Source organism: Triturus cristatus, chromosome 4_1, assembly GCF_964204655.1.
Source record: "Triturus cristatus chromosome 4_1, aTriCri1.1, whole genome shotgun sequence".
NCBI classification, from domain to species: domain Eukaryota; kingdom Metazoa; phylum Chordata; class Amphibia; order Caudata; family Salamandridae; genus Triturus; species Triturus cristatus.
Genome location: NC_140585.1, coordinates 1,171,800,861 through 1,171,823,054, shown reverse-complemented (window position 1 = coordinate 1,171,823,054; position 22,194 = coordinate 1,171,800,861). Strand labels below are relative to the sequence as shown.

The window sequence follows — 22,194 nt, the reverse complement described above, 5'->3', positions numbered from 1 at the left end:
CGTAATAAAGATCTCTTGTCTGCCTGGCAAAGATCTCGGTGCCTTCTGGCGACTGTTCTGAAGACACTGAAATTCGTTGAGCAACAGCCATGATTTATGCACCCGCTTAGCAAACTTTATTGTTTCTCAAAACAAACTTCAAAAGCAGAAGTTTGTTTTCGAAATCCAAAGAAAATAATGTCTGTGAGGCCTCAAAGTTTAAATTGCAGGGTGTGGGGTAGTTTTTGTTTTGTGCTAATGAGGAATGCCTGGCTTTTCACATTGTTCACCTTTTATAGTGCAGACGTTCTGTGGTATTCAGACCGATGGTCTAATGCCCCCGAGGCCCTAGGTCTAAGGTTTCTGCTGACAGAACCAGTGGGGACTCCGCTGGTAAAAATATAAGTGTTTGCCAGACTCAAATTAGAGTATGATCTTCCGCATAACTTTGGCTGACAGGGTACTCTGCTACAGATGTGACAGCATACCCTGTCCACCAAACTCTAAATAGCCCCCTTTGTTCTGGATGGCTCCAGTCTAGAAGAAGCTAACTGGCCTGCATCTGGAAATCCTTGAGTGTCTCACAAAAGATGTTCAATAATCTGTCCTTTTCTGCATGTACTACCCTCTTCACAGTTCTTTCTTGACTAAAGTATCTGTATTGTGTGGTCATCATCAGTGCTCTGTTAGTATACAGATCTATAATTTATAAAACACTCCTAATGGCACAGCTTTCCAGACAAAACCAATAATGTTAGCTACTGTTCGCACCCATTCTTCCTCCTGAAAATCTGGCACCCTAACTTCCATATGCCCCGGCACTGCTTTCCTACTGTAGGATAGCCTGCATGCATCCATAACAAGCTCTCCCTTCAATATTCCCAGTAATTATTATGTCACCAAACAGTATTCTCTCTTTTACTTAGGTAAGCTTTCTCCATTGTAAGTTTGCAATGGCATGTACTGAGCTCCAGATCTTAGACACACATGTACATAAGACTGTTATCTTATTACAGGACATGAAGGTGCCACTGTGGGCATCAATGAAGTTGGAGAATTGTATCCTCTCAACGTCGAGGACTGTGGGAAAAGAGAAAGCATTCACAGCACCTTGGGTAAGGAAGGCACAATGTGTGGATTAGATTACAACTTTAAAATGTCTCTCAACAACCAAAACTATTTTATGCTCATGTTTTGATTGAATGCAATCAAAACACAACTCTACAGATTTATTTAATGGGGTAGCAATTGTTAAGTTAAATTAAAGACTTTGCTTGGTTTACTCGGAGTGGCACTGTTAGACCTGGCACATTGGCGTGAATCTCCCTTCCATTTTTTCGCTGTGCCTCATGTATTTTTTGCTGTGGTTAGTTGCTCAGGGCACTGTGCCACTGCTGTCCAGTGCCACAGTGCAAGTGCTCCCTATTGTAAATTTGATGTATGATTTGTGATTCCATGATTGGTTGGTTTGGTTTACTTGTCAGACCCTAGTACAGTGCACCAGGAGTGCCCAGGGCTTGTAAATCCAAATGCTGCTAGTGGGCTTGCAGCACTGGTTGTGCCACCCACAGAAGCAGACTGTAAACATGTGTCTAAGGTTTGCCATTGCAGAGCCTGCGTGCAGTCTGGTACTGTCATGCTGACTGGGCAAGTGCACCCACTTGCCAGTCCCTAAACCTTCCCTTTTCTTCATATCAGACACCCCTATGGTAGGCCCAAGGGCAGGGTGCATTGTAAGGATAAGGTAGGACATGCCCTGGTGTGTGTGGCATGTTCTAATAGTGCATTACAGCCATTTTCGGTTTTTCACTATTGCAAGGCTACCTGTTCTCCATAGGCCAGAATGGGCAGTTTGGTTATTACATTTTATAATCCTAACTGACTCAGAGAACATGGTAGAAATTCGAATTTAGTATGCCTGAACTCAGGATGATAAAATACATATTTTAGTGAAGTTGGTTTTAACATTCTGTGTTTGAAAATGCCACTTTTAGAAAGTAGGCATTTTCTTGTCTAACATTTCAAACCTGCCTCTGCTAGGCTGTGTATTCCCTGTCTGGAGTTTGAGTGACAGGGCTGGGGAATTCCCGGAGACAGGCTGAGTCCGCCCAGTGGTGAATAGAGAGATCTGCATCTAGATGGGAGGGAGGAATTGCACCTGGGACCTGAATAGGACAGTGTCTGCCCCCCACAGTGCTGGTTCCACCCCCTGTGGGACGTCTGATGTCTCTGCTCTGCACAGTGAATGAAGAGAAGGAATCCTGTCAACAAAGTGCTCCAGGGCTGTACTTGCCTTCCACAATGCTGGCTCCACCTACTGTGGGGCGTCTAATGTTTCTGCCCTATACTGTGAAAGGAAAGGAGAAGTCTGGTAAACAGAGTGCTCAGGAACTAGTTTGGACTGAGCAAAGGCCCCTCAGAGGACAAAGGATTTCTGGGTATAAATATTGGGACCCTGATCGCAAGAATTTAGATCACTTTGGGAAAACAAGAAGAACATCTGCTGAGGGAGGAACCAGAAGAAGCTGAGGAGGAAACTATCCCAGAACCTGGGGGATTGGGCTGCAGTGGTTGCCTTACTGCCAAAGAGAGGAGAAAGGAACTTCGTGTGTACTTTTGCTCAACTTGTGAAGGACCACCAAGGGCTTGGAAAAGAGCTTGCCTCCTGCTGAAGTCTCAGGAACAACAGACTTCACCCCCCAGCTCCCCAGTGTTCTTTGGAAGTACCCGCTGCTGTTGTTGGGCCTTCTGAGGGACTGCGTGTCGCAAGGAGCTGGAAGCGCGACTCAAGAAGGAGAATCGTGCCGCCGTCGGAGCTGTTGTCGTCGCATCTCGTAAAGTGTGTCGCCGCTGCAGCATCGCATCGAGCGGAAGCGTCTCGCATCATCCAGGAAGTTTATCGCGACGCCGAAGAAGTGTGTCGCCATCGCAGCCATCGTAGCTGACGCATTGCACCGCATCAAGAAAAGCGCCTCGCATCCACGGAGAAGCGTGCCACCGTCGGAGCTGCTGTTGTCGCATCGCGTAAAGGGGTGTCGCCGCTGCAACATCGCATCGAGCGGAAGCGTCTCGCAAACTTCGGAGAAGAGTGTCGCTGCCAAGGCCGCTGTCGTCGCATCGCATAGTGTGTCGCCGCTGAAGCATCGAGTCTTCTTGCAACACCGGAGAAGCGTATCGCATCTGAAAGATCTTCACGTCTTTATTTCTTTGCACCAAAATCTTCATCGCATCAACATCGTTGCAACACTTTCGTTGCCCTGCGTGTCGCATCTAAAAGATACATTGACTTAAAGTGTCGCATTTAAGAACTTAAGAGAACTAAGCAAAATCTTACCATCTAAAGTAACAGTATTGTGTATTTTTGTTGTTTAATGGTCTTGTGGTAAATCTATATAAAGAATACCTATTTTTATTATAAAAACCTGTGTGGTGTCCATCTGTAGTGTTGTCACTTGGTTACTGTACGTGTTCACAAATGCTTTACACACTGCCTCTGAGATAAGCCTGTCTGCTCGTGCCAAGCTACCAAGGGGGTGAGCAGGGGTTATTTTAGGAGTGTACCCCCTTACCCTGACTAGAGGAGAGGGTCCCTATTTGTCACAAGTGCATACCTGTGCCAACTAGAGACCCCCAAGTCTAACAGGCACCCTCAAAAGCACATCATTGGCCTCACCACCTTATCCAGCTTGCTCTTTTTTTTAATTGGTTTAATTGATTTTCGAGTGTGTATATCAGTACAAATAAATGCTCATAAATATAGGGTTTTCTAATTTCAAACAATGCAAGTGTTCGCTTAATGTCAAGCAAAGTAATATTCAACTATGGCATTCCATATAATCGTTCTCTAGTTCTGGACTAACCAGGTCACCTCAAATATTGTCTACTATTCTAGATGTTGAGTGTTGGTGAGTTTTTTTATTAGTGGATGTATTGTATTAAGCACTTGCGACCTCTTTCAATAAGTTGAAGCTCTTTCGGGGAGTTGAATCCATCAGGAAAATCAACATTAAAAATCAGTCTCCTCATTTACTGATCCTAAATGGCAAGCGACATTTGGATGGGTAAATTAATAAAATGTTAGTTGCACGAAAGTGCTTTTTGCACTGCATAGTGGCCCAAAAGCAAATGGTAGCCACAGAGTCCTGTAAAAGACTGCAAGGGGTTTAGGGAGCAATGGGAAAGATGGCGGCTTTCACCGTGGAGTGTGCAAGTGTCAGAGAAGTAGCAGAGGCCTTTTAGGCGAGGCCCAGGGAGGCCAAAACAAAATAATGAAGGAAAGTTAGGGAGGGTTGGGGTAAGAAGTGGATGAGCTTGGAAAGAGGGTGGAGCAACGAGGAATACACAGGTGTTGTGTGGCAAAACATGAGAGAACTGCTTTAACATGTGTGCTTTCATTAAGTGCTGAAAGAAAAAGAAAAAAGTAGTTCCATAAATCTGAGAAGTAGAACAAAACAAATCATCCAATCAAAGTCATCCAGTATGCTTTTGGGGGGAGGGGACAGAAACAAGAAGAGGAAGTCAAGCCATCATAAAAGAAGCAAGCAAATGGGAGACACAATAATGTCAGCCACGGTAAATAATTGACGGGCTTTAAATTTTGCAATGGTCCACAAGCAGTCTTCACAGACAGACAACTACGAGAGATCTACAAATTTGTAATGTAGTCTAGTTCTGTTATAAATTCCATCAGGAACAAAGTGATGGATCGAATGCTTGAATTAATCTCAGCCACTGGCAATCGCTTGGCCTCATCCCAATCTGTTGTTTTTTGCCCACCATGCCACCTAACCTTGGTCCCAGCCATAGGCAAATCAGTCTCGCTCCTGATCCAATGGGAACAGTCCAGCCATACCTGCCTGGCCAAGTCCTCCCTGAACCAGAACCTAAGCAACCCAGGACCAGTTTTGCTCTCATTAGGGCTCATTAGCCAGGTATAGCTTATCCAGGTGTTGCTCATCAGCCACATATAGCTCAGTTCTAGTGGCACGGGGAGCATGGGGCCCACGTTTTGGCATACCTGTCACGCTATTGAAAAGCGCTCTTATGTCTTTGCGCCAGGCTCATGCCAGAAAAAAACTGCAAAAAAAGTGAATTTCCAAAACAGTATTCATAAAAAGTCTCCCAAATGTTCTGAAACTTGGGTAGTATTTTCCTACTCAGAAGCCATAAAGGTGCAATGAAAGCAAGGGAAAGATTTTTCTAGCCCCTTCGCCGCGTGGCAAATTCCGCCGCAGTGCGAGGGGGGGGGCGGTGCTGGGCGTGGCACTCGGGTACCCAGGACGGCTCCCGGACATCATAAATCACGGTGGGCATGTGCTCATGACGTCCGGGAGCCATCTGTACTCCGCCCACCAATTAATTCACCCACACAGGCGGGGAATTAGCCGCGCGTGGGCGGAGCGGCAACAGCTCTACTGTGACTCATGACGGCCGGGAGCCGTCCTGAGCATCCATGAGGTTAACTGCTATTTTAAATGGAAGTGGATGCTACAAAATATGAATGCACTAAAAATAAACAAAACAAAAAACACATTACAAATGATAAATAAACAAGCATTGGCTACCATGTTTTTGACTTTGTCAATGCATGTTCAGATTTCCATGTTATTTGTAAAACTGTATTGTTGAGCGATCTGCCAGGCCCTTAACAATACAAATGTTGCAGTAGTAGTCCCTTGCACTGAAGGGAAGTACTTAAATAATGCAGTGGCCTCCAGTTTCACTTTGAATCACAGCAAAAGATCTTCATTTACCTTTGTAATTGTCCCCTTAATGTTTTGATAGTATTCATTCCTGGATGTGTCTATGGCAAATAGGTGGCTCAGTCATTCTAAATGTAGCAATGTGTTCTTCCTGCATGCCATTATTAATCACAAAAAACAACCTACTGGGAAAATCCATTCACTGTATTAAAAGCAAGAAAATTCACTAAATTGCTCTTGTATTCTGAAATGAAATGGCTACTTACCTGTAGAAGTAGTTTAGCAGCTTGAAGAATTTTCTGGATACACATGCTGTGCACCATGCCACCATCGGGTCCGGAACCATCCCAGCAGTACTCCTTTTTAGGTCCCGCCTGAGCCAGCGCTGTAGCGCTGCTCTGGCAAGAGTTTTAGTAAGCGGGTTTTGGAACTGCTAACTAGTGGCTTTTTTCAGGCCTCTAGCTACAGTGCATGTGCCCGGGCGCGCGCACCATTTGTCAGTTTGCGTGATCACTTTCTCAGCCGCTTTGATGTTCTCAGTGAGCCGCGTGGCCACTGAGAACAGCAAAGCGGCGTGCGCACCATTTGTCAGCCTGCGTGATCACTTTCACAGCCGCTTTGATGTTCTCAGTGAGCCGCGCGGCCACTGAGAACATCAAAGCGGCCGACAAATTGCACACCATTTGCCAGCCTGCGTGCCTCTCTCCGCCTTAGTGCGCGTGACGTGCCCTACCCCTCCCTTATCCCACTTCCTGCTTGTTTTGTGGGTCGTGCTCCTCAGTAGTTCGCACATAATTCAGTTATCCTTAGATCCACTATCTGAATGATAAGTTCTCCCCCTTGCTAAAAAAAATAATTAGCTTCCACTATCTGAATGATGGAAGTTCTCCTCCTTGCTAAAAAAAATAATTCGCTTCAGTTATGCTTAGATCCACTATCTGAATGATGGAAGTTCTCCCCCTTGCAAAAAAAAATAATTTGAGTGTGAGATGAGGAATAGACCACCCTTTCGATATCCCTCACACTCTCCCACCTATAGGATGTTACCCCTACGCTTCTTAGAAGAGGAGTGGGCGAGGCTAACTTCTGCATTGAAATAAAACACATCTCTGTATCACGGGAGTGCGTCGTGTTCTTGCCCGCCCACGGGGAAAATCCGCTTCTGACTAGGTTGCTGCAGACATTGCAAGGGGTGGGCCCTCTCTTGAATGAGATGGTCAAATGACAACTTCTCGCAGCATTGGTTTTGCAGTCGGTGGTGTTTCAGGCGAATTCTGCCTAACAATCAATCAACCAGAACTAGGTAAGAGAGCTGCAAATAGAGTAACTGAAGCGTACGGATTCTGCAATCTTTATCGTGATCACTCACATGTGACATGGCTGACGCTTTTCAATAGAACGGTAATGGATTCGGCTTTATGCAACCAGTTGTTTTGCGCGCAAAAGAACATTTGATAGTACAGTACCCAACATAATGTGCTGCATTTCCTAAATACTTATAAGGTCCCAAAGGCGAGACCTATTGGCTATGCCAATGCTTGTTTATTTCTTTCCCTGGATGTGAGACGTAATTATGAATGGCTTAGCGATCTCTTAGCTATGAGGCAATAGGGGGCTGTCATTCGTCCCAAGCAAAATGATTCGTACAGTGTTGCAGATTGTCACTAATGCACCACCAACACTTCACTACTGTTGTTGTAAAATGGCAGTAATTTCAGTGTATGGGCAATTCTATGGTTCTCTGCTCCATATGTGGAGAGGTTGGGTCAATAGTATTTCCATCCCATCTTGGCCAGTAATAATGCCAAATCCTTGAATTTGAATTCCAGTTTTCATATTTTGGGTCTGGGCTTGAAGAATAGTTTACAAACCTCAGGTTATAAAAAGATTGGTGTGTTCTGTTACTGAGACAATAACTTTCTAAAAGTATTATTTTATGGAATTGCTGATCAATAACATATGCTGTAGTCCACCTCGGGCAATTGTGATATTGTCTGAAATATATGGTTTATGTGTTGAAATGTCAGGTCAGTCTGATTAATTAGTGTGAATCTTCAATTGCTATATAACTTGGCTAACTTGACTTGAAAGCTTGGAGTGGAGGATGTCACTTCTCTACCCAGAGTCACTGTCAATTTGTTTCTCAGGCATTGCAGTGTGACTTTATTGGTGTTCTGATTAGTACTGTATAGTCATGCGATTAACTTCTAGAAATCACCCAGTCTTAAAAGTGAGCTCAGAAAATCATGAGTTGGAGAACCTGTCACATCCCCAGGACATTTGAGTCACCTTCACATGAAAGCCGTACGTAAACAATTGGCCTTCAGGTATTAAGTATTGTTGTCTAAATCCAGTAAATGTGGAATGATTTGCCTTCAAAGAAGTCGGCTTCTCTGCACAACCCCTACTCCGTCCACAACTGTGTGGTGCTAGCTTTGATTTTCCCTAAACCTTGGGTAACACCACAATGGTACTGATACAATTGGCGTGTGTGCACTTGAGACATTGCCTTTAGCGATGCCCTTTGTTTACAAGGCAAATGTTACAAGATAATTTGACTACCAGGACGAACATTGCCGCTGACAGAATTGTGTCTATGGTAGAGTATCTAATCTGAGTATATTCTTTCATCTGTTTCCCCACGAACCATCAACCGACCCACTAAATTTGTTCAACTCAGTAACAGGCCTCCATATTTGGAGGACCTAAATGATTTTCATTCAGAGGTACTTTCATCTTTCTTAATCAAAACCTGTATCTGCCATTGCCCCAAATTAATTCCTCCAATGCAGTGTGAATAGACATGAAGATGCCTGGTGGTAGTATTAAGTACAGCTTCACAACAAAATGTGGCATCATCAGCTTTGATGTGGTGACGCTGCACAGTACTATTTAAGGCAGTTTCTCCCAGAACATAATAGATTATTTAGATGAGTATAGCCTCTTGATCATTTTTCCCATCACATGGTTTAGAGTCAGTGTCTTATAGCTGTACCCCTAAAAATTTTAACATAATGTTTTCTTATCAAACAAACATTGCCGGGGGCTAGTAAATCAAGTTTCTCTTGCAATCTAGAGCAAGAATAGACATTATTTTTCTAAAGTGACTTTTAAGCTGGTCAATTTACCAAAGGCTGACAGTCTCTTCCTGGTTAGCTCAAGGCCTGTGGTAGCACGGCAGAGATAAATTGTTTATTTATTTTTGGCATATAACAAGATTGCATGTTTATAGTCATCCAAAACCATGCCTCTTTGATGCCTCTTTCTGACCCTCCATAGAAATTATTGCTGACAATTGTTTGATCGCTATTGCAAATAAGGGAGAGGACGTTCGACATCCTTGCTGATTTCTCCGTTCTGGATTCAGAAATGATGTGGTTCTCACTAGAAATGTAGTTTCCCTATAAAGCAATTTGATCTGTTGTGATTTCTTCCCCAAAGCCACTCTCTTCTCGAACCATGAATAGGTAATCCCAGTGTAATATCTCAAAGGCTTTTTCCCCATCCATGGAAGCCCACAGATATGGCTGGTTTCCTACAGATTGAGAATTCAATAAGTGATGATGGAAGATGTTTTTCTGCTGGTCAGTCAATTAATAGTAAGTTTTATTTGGCATAAAATCCATTAAACAATTTGTCATAACAACATAAACTAAAATTTTAGAAACATTTTAATCATAATTCATCAAATACAACCACTCTTGAAAATAAAAATGTTAAAACTTCAATAAATTAAGGCAAAATTGTAGAATGCTGGCTCTGTATATACTATACCAAACTGAGGTATAGTGTGCATAGAGTCCAGTGGAACCCCAGAGATAGGCAGAGGTGAAAGTAGATAGCACCTTACTCTCTATTTGTAGTAGTGTGGGCGAGCAGTAAGGCTTTATCAGAGGGCAGTGTTAAGCATTTGTTGTACACACTCAGGCAGCACATGATGTCACACACACAAAGACTGAACTCAGACCAATTTGTTTGTATCAAAAATATTATTCAGTTATTTTATTCCTGGAATTAAGCCAAGCTTGGTGCAGGAAAGTGAAATAAATGCTTTGCAAAATCTTATGCAGTGTTTTACAGTTGAATGTAGGTTCAAATGTAGTTGATTGAATTACAGGTAAGTCAACAGTTCGGAATTACTTTTTAGTCACTTTACAGATTACTATGTACACTACTTTTCAGATTACTTTTCAGAATACTTTTGCTAATCAGTGTGATATGCCTAGATATCACACTGAGACATCTCCTAGACAAAAGGTAAGTAATTAACTTTTAGTACATATGCAGTTTTTCAATATTCCATACAACCCAACTCCACACTTAGAACAATTTTAAAGAAAAGCAGTCAATGCAGTCCTATCGGAGGAAATTAAGTTAATGGTTTGCAGGTAAGTACTTCTTTGTGGGAGTTGGTATTCTGGGGTTAGAACCAGGGTTCCCCCAGGGTCAAGCATGCACTTCTCAGACCACCCTCAGCGGTACTAGGGTGGCTGGATGCAGAGTGCTGAGCCCCATTGTTATCCGATGGGGGATAGGATGCCTTCGGTTGGTGGCTGCTCACGAGTAGGCCACAAGGTTGTAGGAGCAAAGCTCCTGGTGTTAAGTTCAGGACAAAGGGGGATCCGGGGTTAGCACACAAGGTGCACCTGCAGCGACGCAGGGGCGGCTGGGTGCAGGGTGCTGTTTTGGCATCGAGTGCCCAGTTGTTTTCAATGGGAGTTTCTGCTTTTAGATTTTAGCTGTATGCTCGGTCCAGGAAGGCTTCCGGCAGTAATCAACAGCTAGGCAGGTAAGTTGGAAGGCCCGGGGACATAAGTTCACCTCGGGTTCTCTTCTCCAGGGCGTAGGGCGGCTGGATGCTGGGGTGTCTTTTGAGGTCAGATTTCACCTTACTGGGCCACTCGCGGTTGGAGGGGGTCTCCGTGCAGAGGCTGCAGGCGACATCGGGGAGTCATGGAAGGGTCAACCCACGATGGACTTGGATTCTGGACACGCTGGGGGACCTCGCTGTTACCGGTGGGCCACCCAGATTCAGGCCATAGGCGTCAGGTGCAGTAGTGGGTCCACGCGTCGGGTTTCTTTGTCCTCAGCAGGCTCAGAGTCTATCTTGGGAGTTTCTTTTGAACAGCACTGCTGTTCACAGGAGATCCATTCTTTGTTGAAGGCAATCAGTGCTCCCAGGGTTCTGGAGGTCGCTGGCTGCAGAACAAGGCGACTTTTGTCGCAGGATCTCTGGAAACTGTAGAGGGCCGGTAGAGCTAGGGCCAAGTCAGTTCTTCTCTGCAGTCTCCTCGGCTGGGCATCTTCTTTTGTCCTTCTTCTTATTTTGCAAGCATCTGTCTCCCTGGTTCAGGGCTGCCACTTGTAAATATTGTATTTAGGGGGCGTTTTAGGGGTTTTGAGGCCAGTAGCCTATGGGCTATTGACCTTAGGGTGACTACACCCTAGTTGTGCTCACCCTATGTGGGGGAGTGGGCACAATCCCTAATCCTGATTGGAGAGTACCTGCCATCTGCAAGGTGGCGGGCAATGAAGACTGGGCTTCACATTTCCTCCCCCACCTGAGCAGTGGGGTTGGCAGAGGTGGGCACACCTTCTAGGCTGCTCTAATTTTTCCCGCCTGTCTTCCCGCCGAAAAGGAGGGGAGACAGGAAGGGAGCCTGCTCCTGATAGGAGATGCTGGGGGTCACATTACAAAGGTGGCAAGGACTTTGAAGCTCTTCTGCCACAGATTGCTCTTCCTGACCTGGGGACGGTGTGACTACCTCTGTAGGAAAGTGGGTTTCTGTTGCAGTAACCCCCCCCCCCACTGTTTGCCAGACTACTGATGCACTTTCACTTGATGTGCCTTGGGTCCCTGCCAATCAGGTTCCCAGGGCCTGTGTTCTTTTCCCAAAACTAACCCAATTGGCATCTCTGGCCTCAGGTCAGCCCCTGGTAAATGGTACCACCGGTACCCAGGGCAGTGCGACCGGGGAAGACCTCTAAGGGCTGCAGCACTTATTGTTCCACCCTTAGAGGCCCTGTACCTCTACACACACACACTGCCTTTGCAGGCCGCATGTTTTGATACAGAACAAAGTAAAGAGTCAACATGGCACACACCTCTGTGTGCCATGCCTTCAACTCACTGTCGTGGCATAGATCAGCCACCTCTCTAGCTGGGTGCACTATACCAGTGGTGAGGGTACAGGTGCAGGAGCCCTGTACCCCTACATTATCTAAGTCCATTCTTAGACATTGTAAGTGCAGTGCTGCCATTAAGAGTTTGTCATTACGAACTCCACAGCACCATAATGGTTACACTTAAAACTGAGAAGTTTGATACCAAACTTCTCAGCACATTAAACCCACACTGATGCCAGTGTGGGATTTAATGAAAAATGCACACAGAGGGCATCTTAGAGATGCCCCCTGAAAACTAACCTACCACTAGTGTCCAGGCTGAGTGGCTGCTTTCAGCTGACACCACCAGACATGTTTCTGGACCCCTGGGTCGAGAGCCTGCTGCTCTCTGGGGCCTGAAACCATGCACATCCTGGGATGAGGTGCCAAGCCTCCTCCCCCAGCAATGGCAGGGTTCACGAAGGGGAACTAGGCCCCACTGGTTCTGACACCCACTTTGGGCGGGAGAACTGACGGGAAAAACAAGTGAGGAAGAGAGGTGTGCCCACCTCTGCCAACTCCACCCCTCAGGTGGGGGAGGCGAGGTGAAGCACAACTCTCAGTCCCCGGCATCTTGCAGATAGGGGGACTCAGCCAACCAAGGACAGGCTCATGCCCCCTCCCACTGGAGGATGGCATAATAGGGGATGTACCCACCCCAGGGAAGGGACCCATTTGTCCCTGCCTTTTACCAACCTGTAACACCCCTAAATCTAGTATTTAGGGGCACCCTTGAACCTTGCTTCCTCAGACAAGAAGAAACAAGAAGAAGAAGAAGGACCTAACAGCTGTGCAGCAGCTAACAAGAGGAAGATGCCCACTGACTTGGCCCCAGCCCTACCGGCCTGTCTCCACCTCAAACCTGCTCCTGCGAATTCCCGGTGTGTCCTGCAGCCAGCAACCTCGAAAACCCCGGAGAACCTGCCTGCCTTCAACTAAAGACTTTGTCTCCAGTGAACACCGGATTTGTTCATCTGCAAACTCTAGCTCGGGCTACGCACTGCAAATCTGCCCCACTCTGCACCAGCCGTCGACGGCCTGAGCTCGAGTGGGCAAATACCACGAGGAGCTCACCCCGGTGATCCTGACCCAAGAACCGTCGACCCCTTGACTTGCCTCAAGCCTCCAGAAGGTCCCCCCAACCGCGACCAGGAGCTGGTAAGATCTGACCCCAAAAGGCACGCCTGCACCTGATGCCCCACAGCCTTGTGTACCCAAACCGACAGTGCATAACTAACCCCTAACTTCCAAACTTAACTCTCAAAGTGGTGGTCACACCCAGAAGACCTTCGTCCCTAAGACTGCAGTGCCTTTGGAAACCAGAGGTGCCTCATTGAAAACAACAGGGCACCCGACATCGAAACAGCACCCCGCACCCGGCCGCCCTAGTGCCGCTGTGGGTGCACCTTTGGTGCTATTTTGTTTCCCCATTTGCCCTGAGCTAAAGTCCAGGAGCTTTGCTCCCAAAACCAAGTGGCCTGCTTGCCAGCAGCCACCAACAGGAGGCCCCCTATGCCCTGTTGGATAACATTGGGCCTCAGCACTCTGCACCCTGCCGCCCTAGTGCCGCTGAGGGTGTAACTAGAGTGCATCCATGACCCTGGGGGACCCCTGAGTCTACCCCCAGAACCTCAACTCCCACTACCATATACTTACCTCAAAACCGATAGCACTATTTTCCTCCATAGGACATTGACTGTTTTTCTGTGAAAAGTTTTTAACTGTGGAGTTTGAGAAACTAAAGAAATTCTTTAAAATTGCATAATCTAACAAAAACGATTTTACTTACCTGCTTTCAGGATATGTCCCAGAGTAGTATCTAGCTATACTACTATGTGTAAGCCTAGTAATCTCAAAAGTTACTTACCTGCTATTTTACTAAAAAGCCTATTCAAGTGTTTGTACTGCATTTACTAAGTATTGCATTTCTCAGCATCCATACTGTAAATTAAACCCAAGTGCATATACGATTATCATTCAAACTGTATTTCAATTGCATTACTACTGTAAAGTATGTATTGCTTACCTGTGCCAGGCTTGCTTGGTTCTAGAAAATAAAATAACTAAAAGAATATTTCTATACAAATACAATTGGTCTGAAGGTCAGTCTTTGAGTGTGTGAATTAATTTGTGTACAACAAATGCTTAACACTTTCCTCTGATACTGCCTTACTCCTCGACCACACTACCCCAAATAGAGAGTGAGGTGCTATCTAACTTTACCTCAGCCTACCTTTGGGGTTCCACTGGACTCTGCACACTGTACCTCACTTTGGTTAAGTATATACATAGCCAGAATCCTACAACCTCCAGCCAGGTAAGGCTTTGTTTCTTGGCTCGGGGAATGAAGGTTTCCACCCCAGTGGTCCAGATACATGTCTCGTGGTGGCAGGCTGGTGTGTACCAGTCAGGAAACCCACCAGACACTGGTCGTTTTTCAGGGGCATCTCTAGGATGCTCTCTGAGTGCATTTTTCATTAAATCCCACACTGGCCTCAGTGTTGGTTTAATGTGCTGAGACGTTTGATATCAAACTTCCTAGTTTTCAGTAAGGCCATTATGGTACTGTGGAGTTCGTAGTAACAAACTCCCACCACCATATACTCTTAATGGCATTACTGCACTTACAATGTCTAAACATTGGTCTAGACACTGTAGGGGTACAGGGCTCATGCACCTAAAACAGAGGGAGCAAAAATTGCTTGCGTATTGGTTTGTACAGTGTGCAAAAAAGTTAAAAGTGATGAGTAGATTGCTCTAACATAGGATCACACAACAGATGAGCACTGATGGAAACCAAGAACCTTGAACAGGGAAAGCCACAAGAAAGTGAACTGTTCTTTAACAGAATTTTGTTAAATAAAACCTGAATTGCTGGTGTTATCGATGGCCATTATATTTTAAGCAAAGTCTTTAGCCTGAGTCAGAAGCTGAAAAGCACATTCAGATTTCAACCATAAATCTTTTTACTTTTTCTTCCTGTCACAGTAATTCAAGTAAATAGTTTTGAGAAGTTTGGATGCTCATTCAAACATATCTGGGTTTAAAATATTGAGGAAATCTAGTCCTAGTAAACATCTCTTCCAAACAGTGTAACCATGGAATTTTATCACTCTTGTCATAGGCCAAACAATCGTCAACCATCAATCCTAAAAAGTCAGCTTCAGGGGTTCACCGTATCCTAAGCCATTATAATAATAGGGCCTTTCTCACAATGTCTTTGATATCGCCCAATCCATTTTCTACATGACATACACCTGTACTCTGTGGGACTATAAAAAGCCCACGTAGGAAGTTGTTTTCAAGCCTCTGGAGAGCAACAGAATGGTGTATATACACTCCCCCGAGCCATACATCCCAACTGGCATGCACTTACTACAATGGATATTAGTCATTACATTTATCGGTTTATGCTGGAGAGGAAATGTGATGAAAAACACCCTTTATTGCCCTTTCAAGCTGTATGCACCTCACCTTGAGCAAGTGAACTCAGGATAACCATCAAAGGGAATGTCCAGGTAATCAAACCGGTCAACTTTAACCAAAGGCTGATCTCCAATTCTGTGCTGCATAGATTTTGTATTCTTTGGGGCACAAATCTGAATAAAAGATTTAGTTAAGTTAACTTTAAGGTCCAGCTCAAAGCATAAAAGAAGTAAAATGGGCAAAGAAGAAGTTGTAGCCAATTTGCAGTTCTCAAAAAAGGACTGCATTGTCTGCAAAAGTGAGGATGGGTACTGGATGTTTGCCAATCGGAGGGATATCTTTCCCTCAGATGGTCAAGTGTTTTTCAAGTGCATCAATATATACAAGAAATAAGAAATGAGTTAATATGCATCCTGGTCTTACTTCCCGGATGGAGGTAAACTTTATAGAACACTCATCATTTTGTCCATACCACTCTTTTACCACAGTACCGGCATGATGATGCCTGAAAAATTAAATTAAAGGAGCCTTTTCCCCTATAGTTGCCAAAATGGCCCAAATGTTTGACTGGTTCTGAGTCTCAAAGGCATTGGAGAGGTCCATACAAGCCATATGGATGGCACCTCTCCTGGCCTTGACATATTTCCCCAAGATGGGTGTTATTACTATTATTATCATTATTATTATTAGGATTTATAGAGCGCATGGCTACCCGAAGGCCTCCCAGCACTAAGCACAAACACAGAGAAGGAAGAAAAGAGGAGGTTAGTCGCACTCATTAAACAAACAGGTTTTTAGTTTCTTCCTGAAGGTGTATTCTGATGCTGTGAATCTTAACTCCCTAGGAAGAGAGTTCCATAACTTGGGGGCAAGGTGGTAAAAGGCTATTCCCCCCCCACCCCCACCCATCTGGCCCTTTTTTTTTCTGGTAGTGTTTAACAATCTCTCAGAGCCTGATCTCTGGTTTCTCTTGGGGAGGTATAGGCCTTCTAGATTTCTAATCTTGCTGGGCCCTGTGTTGTTTATGGGTCCATGTGTGAGGCAAAGTACTTTAAACTTAATTCTCGCCTCAATATGGAGCCAATGTAGCTGTCTGCGATGCTTCTTCACTGATTCCTTCATTGGGATCTGACCCAGAAGTCTAGCTGCTGCATTCTGGACAAGCTGTAACTTATTGACGACATACTTAGGAGCACCCAAAAGGAGCGTGTTACCCTAGTCCAGGCGGGACGTGATCAGGGAGTGCATTACAGTTTTCCTTAGCTGTTGGGGAATTTGGTCCAGGATTTTCCTGAGCATTGTTAACAGCCCAAAGCAATTACCTGCCACCTTGTTTGCCTGGGTATCCATGGTGAGCTCCTTATCTATCCAGAAGCCGACATTTTTGATACCAGTACTCTGAACTGAAGCGCTCCCTAGGCAGCGTGGCCAGCTAGCCAGGAGCCTGGGTACCCCTACATTGTCGAGGACCATCAGTTCGGTTTTGTCCCCGTTTACTTTCAGACAGCTCTCTGTCATTCATTCGAGAACCCGTTTAAGACAGGGCTCCAGCTGGCTTGATTCGCCATTGATGCTGAAGTCGAGAGACACCACCAACTGGGTGTCATCAGCGTATGAGTTTACTGAGATGCCATTTCCTTGAATTATGTTCGCCAGCGGCCGCAAATAGACATTAAACAACGTGGGGCTAAGCGATGAGCCCTGTGGCACCCCGCACGTGTGGCTTACTATCAGAGAAGAGGCTGCCTTCCATAACCCAGAAAGACCTCACCTCCAGGAAGGACCCCAAACAGTTCAAGGCATTTCCTTGAATGACGATTTCCCAGAGTCTGTTAGCCAGCAAGCCATTGTCGACAGTATCGAAGGCTGCGCTTAGGTCTAGGAGCAGTATTGCAGCTGCTCCTCCTTCCAGGGTCATTTTTAGTTCTTCGGACACCAGTGACAGGGCTGATTCTGTGCTGTGCTGGGGACGGAACCCCATCTGTGTAGGGTGCAACCGAAGATGATCTTCCAGGAATTGTGGCAGTATTCTGTTAACATGTTTCTCCACAATTTTACCAATAGATGAGAGAAGTGGTATTGGTCGGAAGTTCTCTGGCAGGGCAGCATCCAGACTGATTTTTTTTTAGCACTGGTTTTAATATTGCCTGCTACCATAGTGTGGGGACTGTGCCTGACTGTAGAGAGAGGTTTGACATGACAACAATAGATGACAGAAGGGCCTCAATGGCCTTTACAAGGATTGGTGGAGGGACGGGATCCAGAGGGGAGCCTGATTGGATTTCCTTCATGAGAGATTGTGCCATCTCCTTATCCAGTTCGGGAAAATGCGTCAATGCAGGGGTCACCCCCACCACGTGATCTATTGCATGGCCTCTGGAGGTGTTCGGTTCAACATGGAAGGAGCTAGAAATATCAGTCACCTTCTTGTGAAAAAAGGTGGCCAGTGCCTTGCATTTTTCCTTTGAGGGTTGCTGCTGAGGGGCGTTTTATATAATTGTGGTCCGGTATTTCACCACTTTAAACAGCTCTTTGGAAGAGTTCTGAGCCTGTGATATCATGTCGATAAAGAACCCTGCCGGTATATCTCTCATTTGGGTATGATAGGTTCTGATCGCTGCCTTATATTTAGCATTAAGTTGGGGATCATAGGTCTTTCTCCATTCCCTTTCCAGATTTTTACACCCTTTCTTTAATGCTGCTAGCTGAGAGTTAAACCAAGGTGCCTTTTTGATGACGTTAATTGGTTTAGGGTTCATTTTGTGAGCCGATTTCTCCAAACACTGATGAATCCACCTTTCCCAGTTAGTATATACTTTCTCAATGCTACTGTAAGAGCTAAAGCCAGAGGGCAACAGGGAATCGACCCAGGTTTCTACATTAAGCTTAGCCCAGTTTCTCGCTTGGGGAGGGGGGGACAATCTTCATGGGATGGAGGCTAGTCGTAGCTCCCTCCCCCTTCTCTAATACAAACAAAATTAAATAGTAGTCAGACCACGGTACTGGGGCATGGGGGAGTATTGAGAATTTAGGGTTATTGGTGATCAAGGGGCCAAGTATGTGACCTTTGATGTGAGTAGCTGTTGTTATAAGATGGGAAAGTGATAAGCTCTCCAAATTCGAACCCTGCTCAACTGTGCTCATTCCTTGATGAAAACCACATTAGATTTCAGATAGAATGCCACTTTCCACCACGTAATTCTATAATCTAGCTAAAATCGCTTTAGCCGTACCTTTGGTGATTGAATCCAATATGGAGATTTGTCTATAACATTTAGGTTTCATTTTATACCCTTTTTAGGTCTCGCCTACGCTGCGCGCATGAGCTGCATAGGAGGAGACCTCTTGTAAATGATTCGTTTTGAGGCCAAAAACGTGCACGCTTTGCATTGCTTTCAATGGCAACGCGTGCACTTTTAGCGATTCCCTTGCGGGAGCGAGCTTTGAAACCATGTGTTTGTAATTAACTTTCAACCAGATAGTGCCCTTGCTTTCTCCCACAAGGGAAACGCTGTGTGTGCTCTGGGTCGCACTCCTCCCACCCCTCCCACTTGGTTTATTTCCTCCTGTCACACGCCCGTCCTCATCTTAACCTGCCTTCCTTCTCCCATGCTTTCCTTCCCCCTTCCCCCTTCTTTCCGTCTCTCCTGCTCTTTACCTTAGCTGCCTCTTCTCTTCTCTCTCACCTCTCTCTCTCTACCTCTCTACTTCTCTCTACCTCTCTAACTCTCTCTACCGCTCTTTACCTCTCTACCTCTCTCTCTGTTCTCTCGCCCGTTCTACCTCTCTCTCCCGCTACCTTTCTCTCTCTACCTCTCTCCCTCTCTCTCTCCCTCTCTCTCTACCTCTCTCTCTCTACCTCTCTACCCCTCTACCTCTCTACCTCTCTATCTACCTCTACCTCTCTCTACCTCTCTCTTTCTACCTCTCTACATCTCTCTACATCTCTCTACCTCTCTCTCTCTCTCTCTACCTCTCTACCTCCCTCTCTACCTCTCTCTCTACCTCTCTCTCTCTACTGCTCTCTCTACCTCTCTCTCTACCTCTCTCTCTCTATCTCTCTCTACCTCTCTCTCTACCTCTCTCTCTACCTTGCTACCTCTCTCTCGCTACCTCTCTCTCGCTACCTCTCTCTCGCTACCTCTCTCTCTCTCTGCCTCTCTCTCTCTCTGCCTCTCTCTCTCTCTGCCTCTCTCTCTCTACCGCTCTCTCCCTCTACCTCTCTCTCCCTCTACCTCTCTCTCCCTCTACCTCTCTACCTCTCGCTCTACCTCTCTCTCTACCTCACTGTACCTCTCTACTTCTCTGTAAATCTCTCTGTACCTCTCTCTACCTCTCTCTCTGCCTCACTACCTCTCTCTCTACCTCTCTCCCTCTACCTCTCTCTCTACCTCTCGCTCTACCTCTACCTCTCGCTCTACCTCTACCTCTCCACCTCTGTCTACCTCTCTCTCTACCTCTCTATGCCTCTTTATCCATCTGTACCTCTCTCTCTGCCTCTCCACCTCTCTCTCTCTCTTGCTACCTCTCTCTACCTCTACCTCTCTCTACCTATCTACATCTACCCCTCTACCTCTCTACCTCTCTCTACCTCTCTACCTCTACACCTCTCTACCTCTACACCTCTCTACCTCTACACCTCTATATCTATATCTATCTCTCTCTCTCCTGTGCTCTGTTTCTGGTTCTCTCCTTTGTGAACACTTGCTCTCTCTTGCAATCTCTCTTGCTGTCTCTCCCTCTCATAGATTTCCTTGGGACCTCCAACCACCCGAAAACTTTTCACAGATGTGTTTTGACTTGAGCTGCTGGTGGGGGAAAGGTGCTGCTCTGCCTCCGGGGCCCAGTTCTCCAACTCAACACAGAATTAATTTAAGTTAATTTAAAAAAAAGTTTGTTTACCCAGGGTCATGTGCATCCAGTAGCAGCTGCCAACTGCTACAATTAATGTCAACTTCATATATAATCTTGGGAAGGTGGTGGGAGCACGCTGACTTCACGTCTCGGCGTCATTACCTCTAAGCATCTTGGTCAGTGTAGTTCATTATTCTTGACACAGGACAAAGTTCGAAATTTCACTTGGCTCAATTCCATGATTTTCATAGCGTATCCCTAGACACGTGTTTCTGGATTTCTCCGTCATCAGTAGGGAAAAAGTTCGTAGGTTGCTGGACGTGCTGCCGCTTAATTTTCTCAGGCACAATTCCACTCAGGGCATGCAGGCACTCCCGAGCTCGTCAGCTCAAGACGACTCAAGGGAGCCTTTTAAATTGTGGAAAGGTGGTGGGAGCATGCTGACTTCACGTCTCGGCGTCATTACCTCTAAGCATCTTGGTCAGTGTAGTTCATTATTCTTGACACAGGACAAAGTTCGAAATTTCACTTGGCTCAATTCCATGATTTTCATAGCGTATCCCTAGACACGTGTTTCTGGATTTCTCCGTCATCAGTAGGGAAAAAGTTCGTAGGTTGCTGGACGTGCTGCCGCTTAATTTTCTCAGGCACAATTCCACTCAGGGCATGCAGGCACTCCCGAGCTCGTCAGCTCAAGGCGGCTCAAGGGAGCCTTTTAAATTGTGGGAAGGTGGTGGGAGCACGCTGACTTCATGTCTCGGCGTCATTACCTCTAAGCATCTTGGTCAGTGTAGTTCATTATTCTTGACACAGGACAAAGTTCGAAATTTCACTTGGCTCAATTCCATGATTTTCATAGCGTATCCCTAGACACGTGTTTCTGGATTTCTCCGTCATCAGTAGGGAAAAAGTTCGTAGGTTGCTGGACGTGCTGCCGCTTAATTTTCTCAGGCACAATTCCACTCAGGGCATGCAGGCACTCCCGAGCTCGTCAGCTCAAGGCGGCTCAAGGGAGCCTTTTAAATTGTGGGAAGGTGGTGGGAGCACGCTGACTTCACGTCTCGGCGTCATTACTTCTAAGCATCTTGGTCAGTGTAGTTCATTATTCTTGACACAGGACAAAGTTCGAAATTTCACTTGGCTCAATTCCATGATTTTCATAGCGTATCCCTAGACACGTGTTTCTGGATTTCTCCGTCATCAGTAGGGAAAAAGTTCGTAGGTTGCTGGACGTGCTGCCGCTTAATTTTCTCAGGCACAATTCCACTCAGGGCATGCAGGCACTCCCGAGCTCGTCAGCTCAAGGCGGCTCAAGGGAGCCTTTTAAATTGTGGGAAGGTGGTGGGAGCACGCTGACTTCACGTCTCGGCGTCATTACCTCTAAGCATCTTGGTCAGTGTAGTTCATTATTCTTGACACAGGACAAAGTTCGAAATTTCACTTGGCTCAATTCCATGATTTTCATAGCGTATCCCTAGACACGTGTTTCTGGATTTCTCCGTCATCAGTAGGGAAAAAGTTTGTAGGTTGCTGGACGTGCTGCCGCTTAATTTTCTCAGGCACAATTCCACTCAGGGCATGCAGGCACTCCCGAGCTCGTCAGCTCAAGGCGGCTCAAGGGAGCCTTTTAAATTGTGGGAAGGTGGTGGGAGCACGCTGACTTCACGTCTCGGCGTCATTACCTCTAAGCATCTTGGTCAGTGTAGTTCATTATTCTTGACACAGGACAAAGTTCGAAATTTCACTTGGCTCAATTCCATGATTTTCATAGCGTATCCCTAGACACGTGTTTCTGGATTTCTCCGTCATCATATATAATCTTGATTGGGTAGAAGTTTAAAACGGGGATGTTTTAACGTCAATCGAAGCGTTTCCAAGGCGAGTAATTATTTGAAGCTGCGGCCCGTTAAGGCCTGTTTGAAGCTTTTCTTAAGTCCTTCATCTGATGCGATGATTGTTTCCAGACTGTTGGGTTCGTGGGCTCCCTGGTCTAAATTTAGCCAGACATCCACATGCAGCCTCCAATCCTGGAGTCTTCCCAAGAAACATTAATTAGCATTTCGTGGAA

General features: G+C 45.8%; 1 protein-coding gene across 4 annotated transcripts in view; it reads left to right on the top strand.

Annotated features, from left to right (window-relative positions):
- Window positions 1–22,194, top strand: part of LOC146856280 (uncharacterized) — a 127,907-nt gene that overhangs the window by 85,637 nt on the left and 20,076 nt on the right. For all 4 annotated transcript variants that reach the window (XM_085654376.1, XM_085654377.1, XM_085654374.1 and 1 more), the window contains one exon: window positions 996–1,094. In XM_085654376.1, coding sequence (XP_085510502.1) covers window positions 996–1,094 — 99 coding nt within the window. The remainder of the gene's footprint in view (window positions 1–995; window positions 1,095–22,194) is intronic.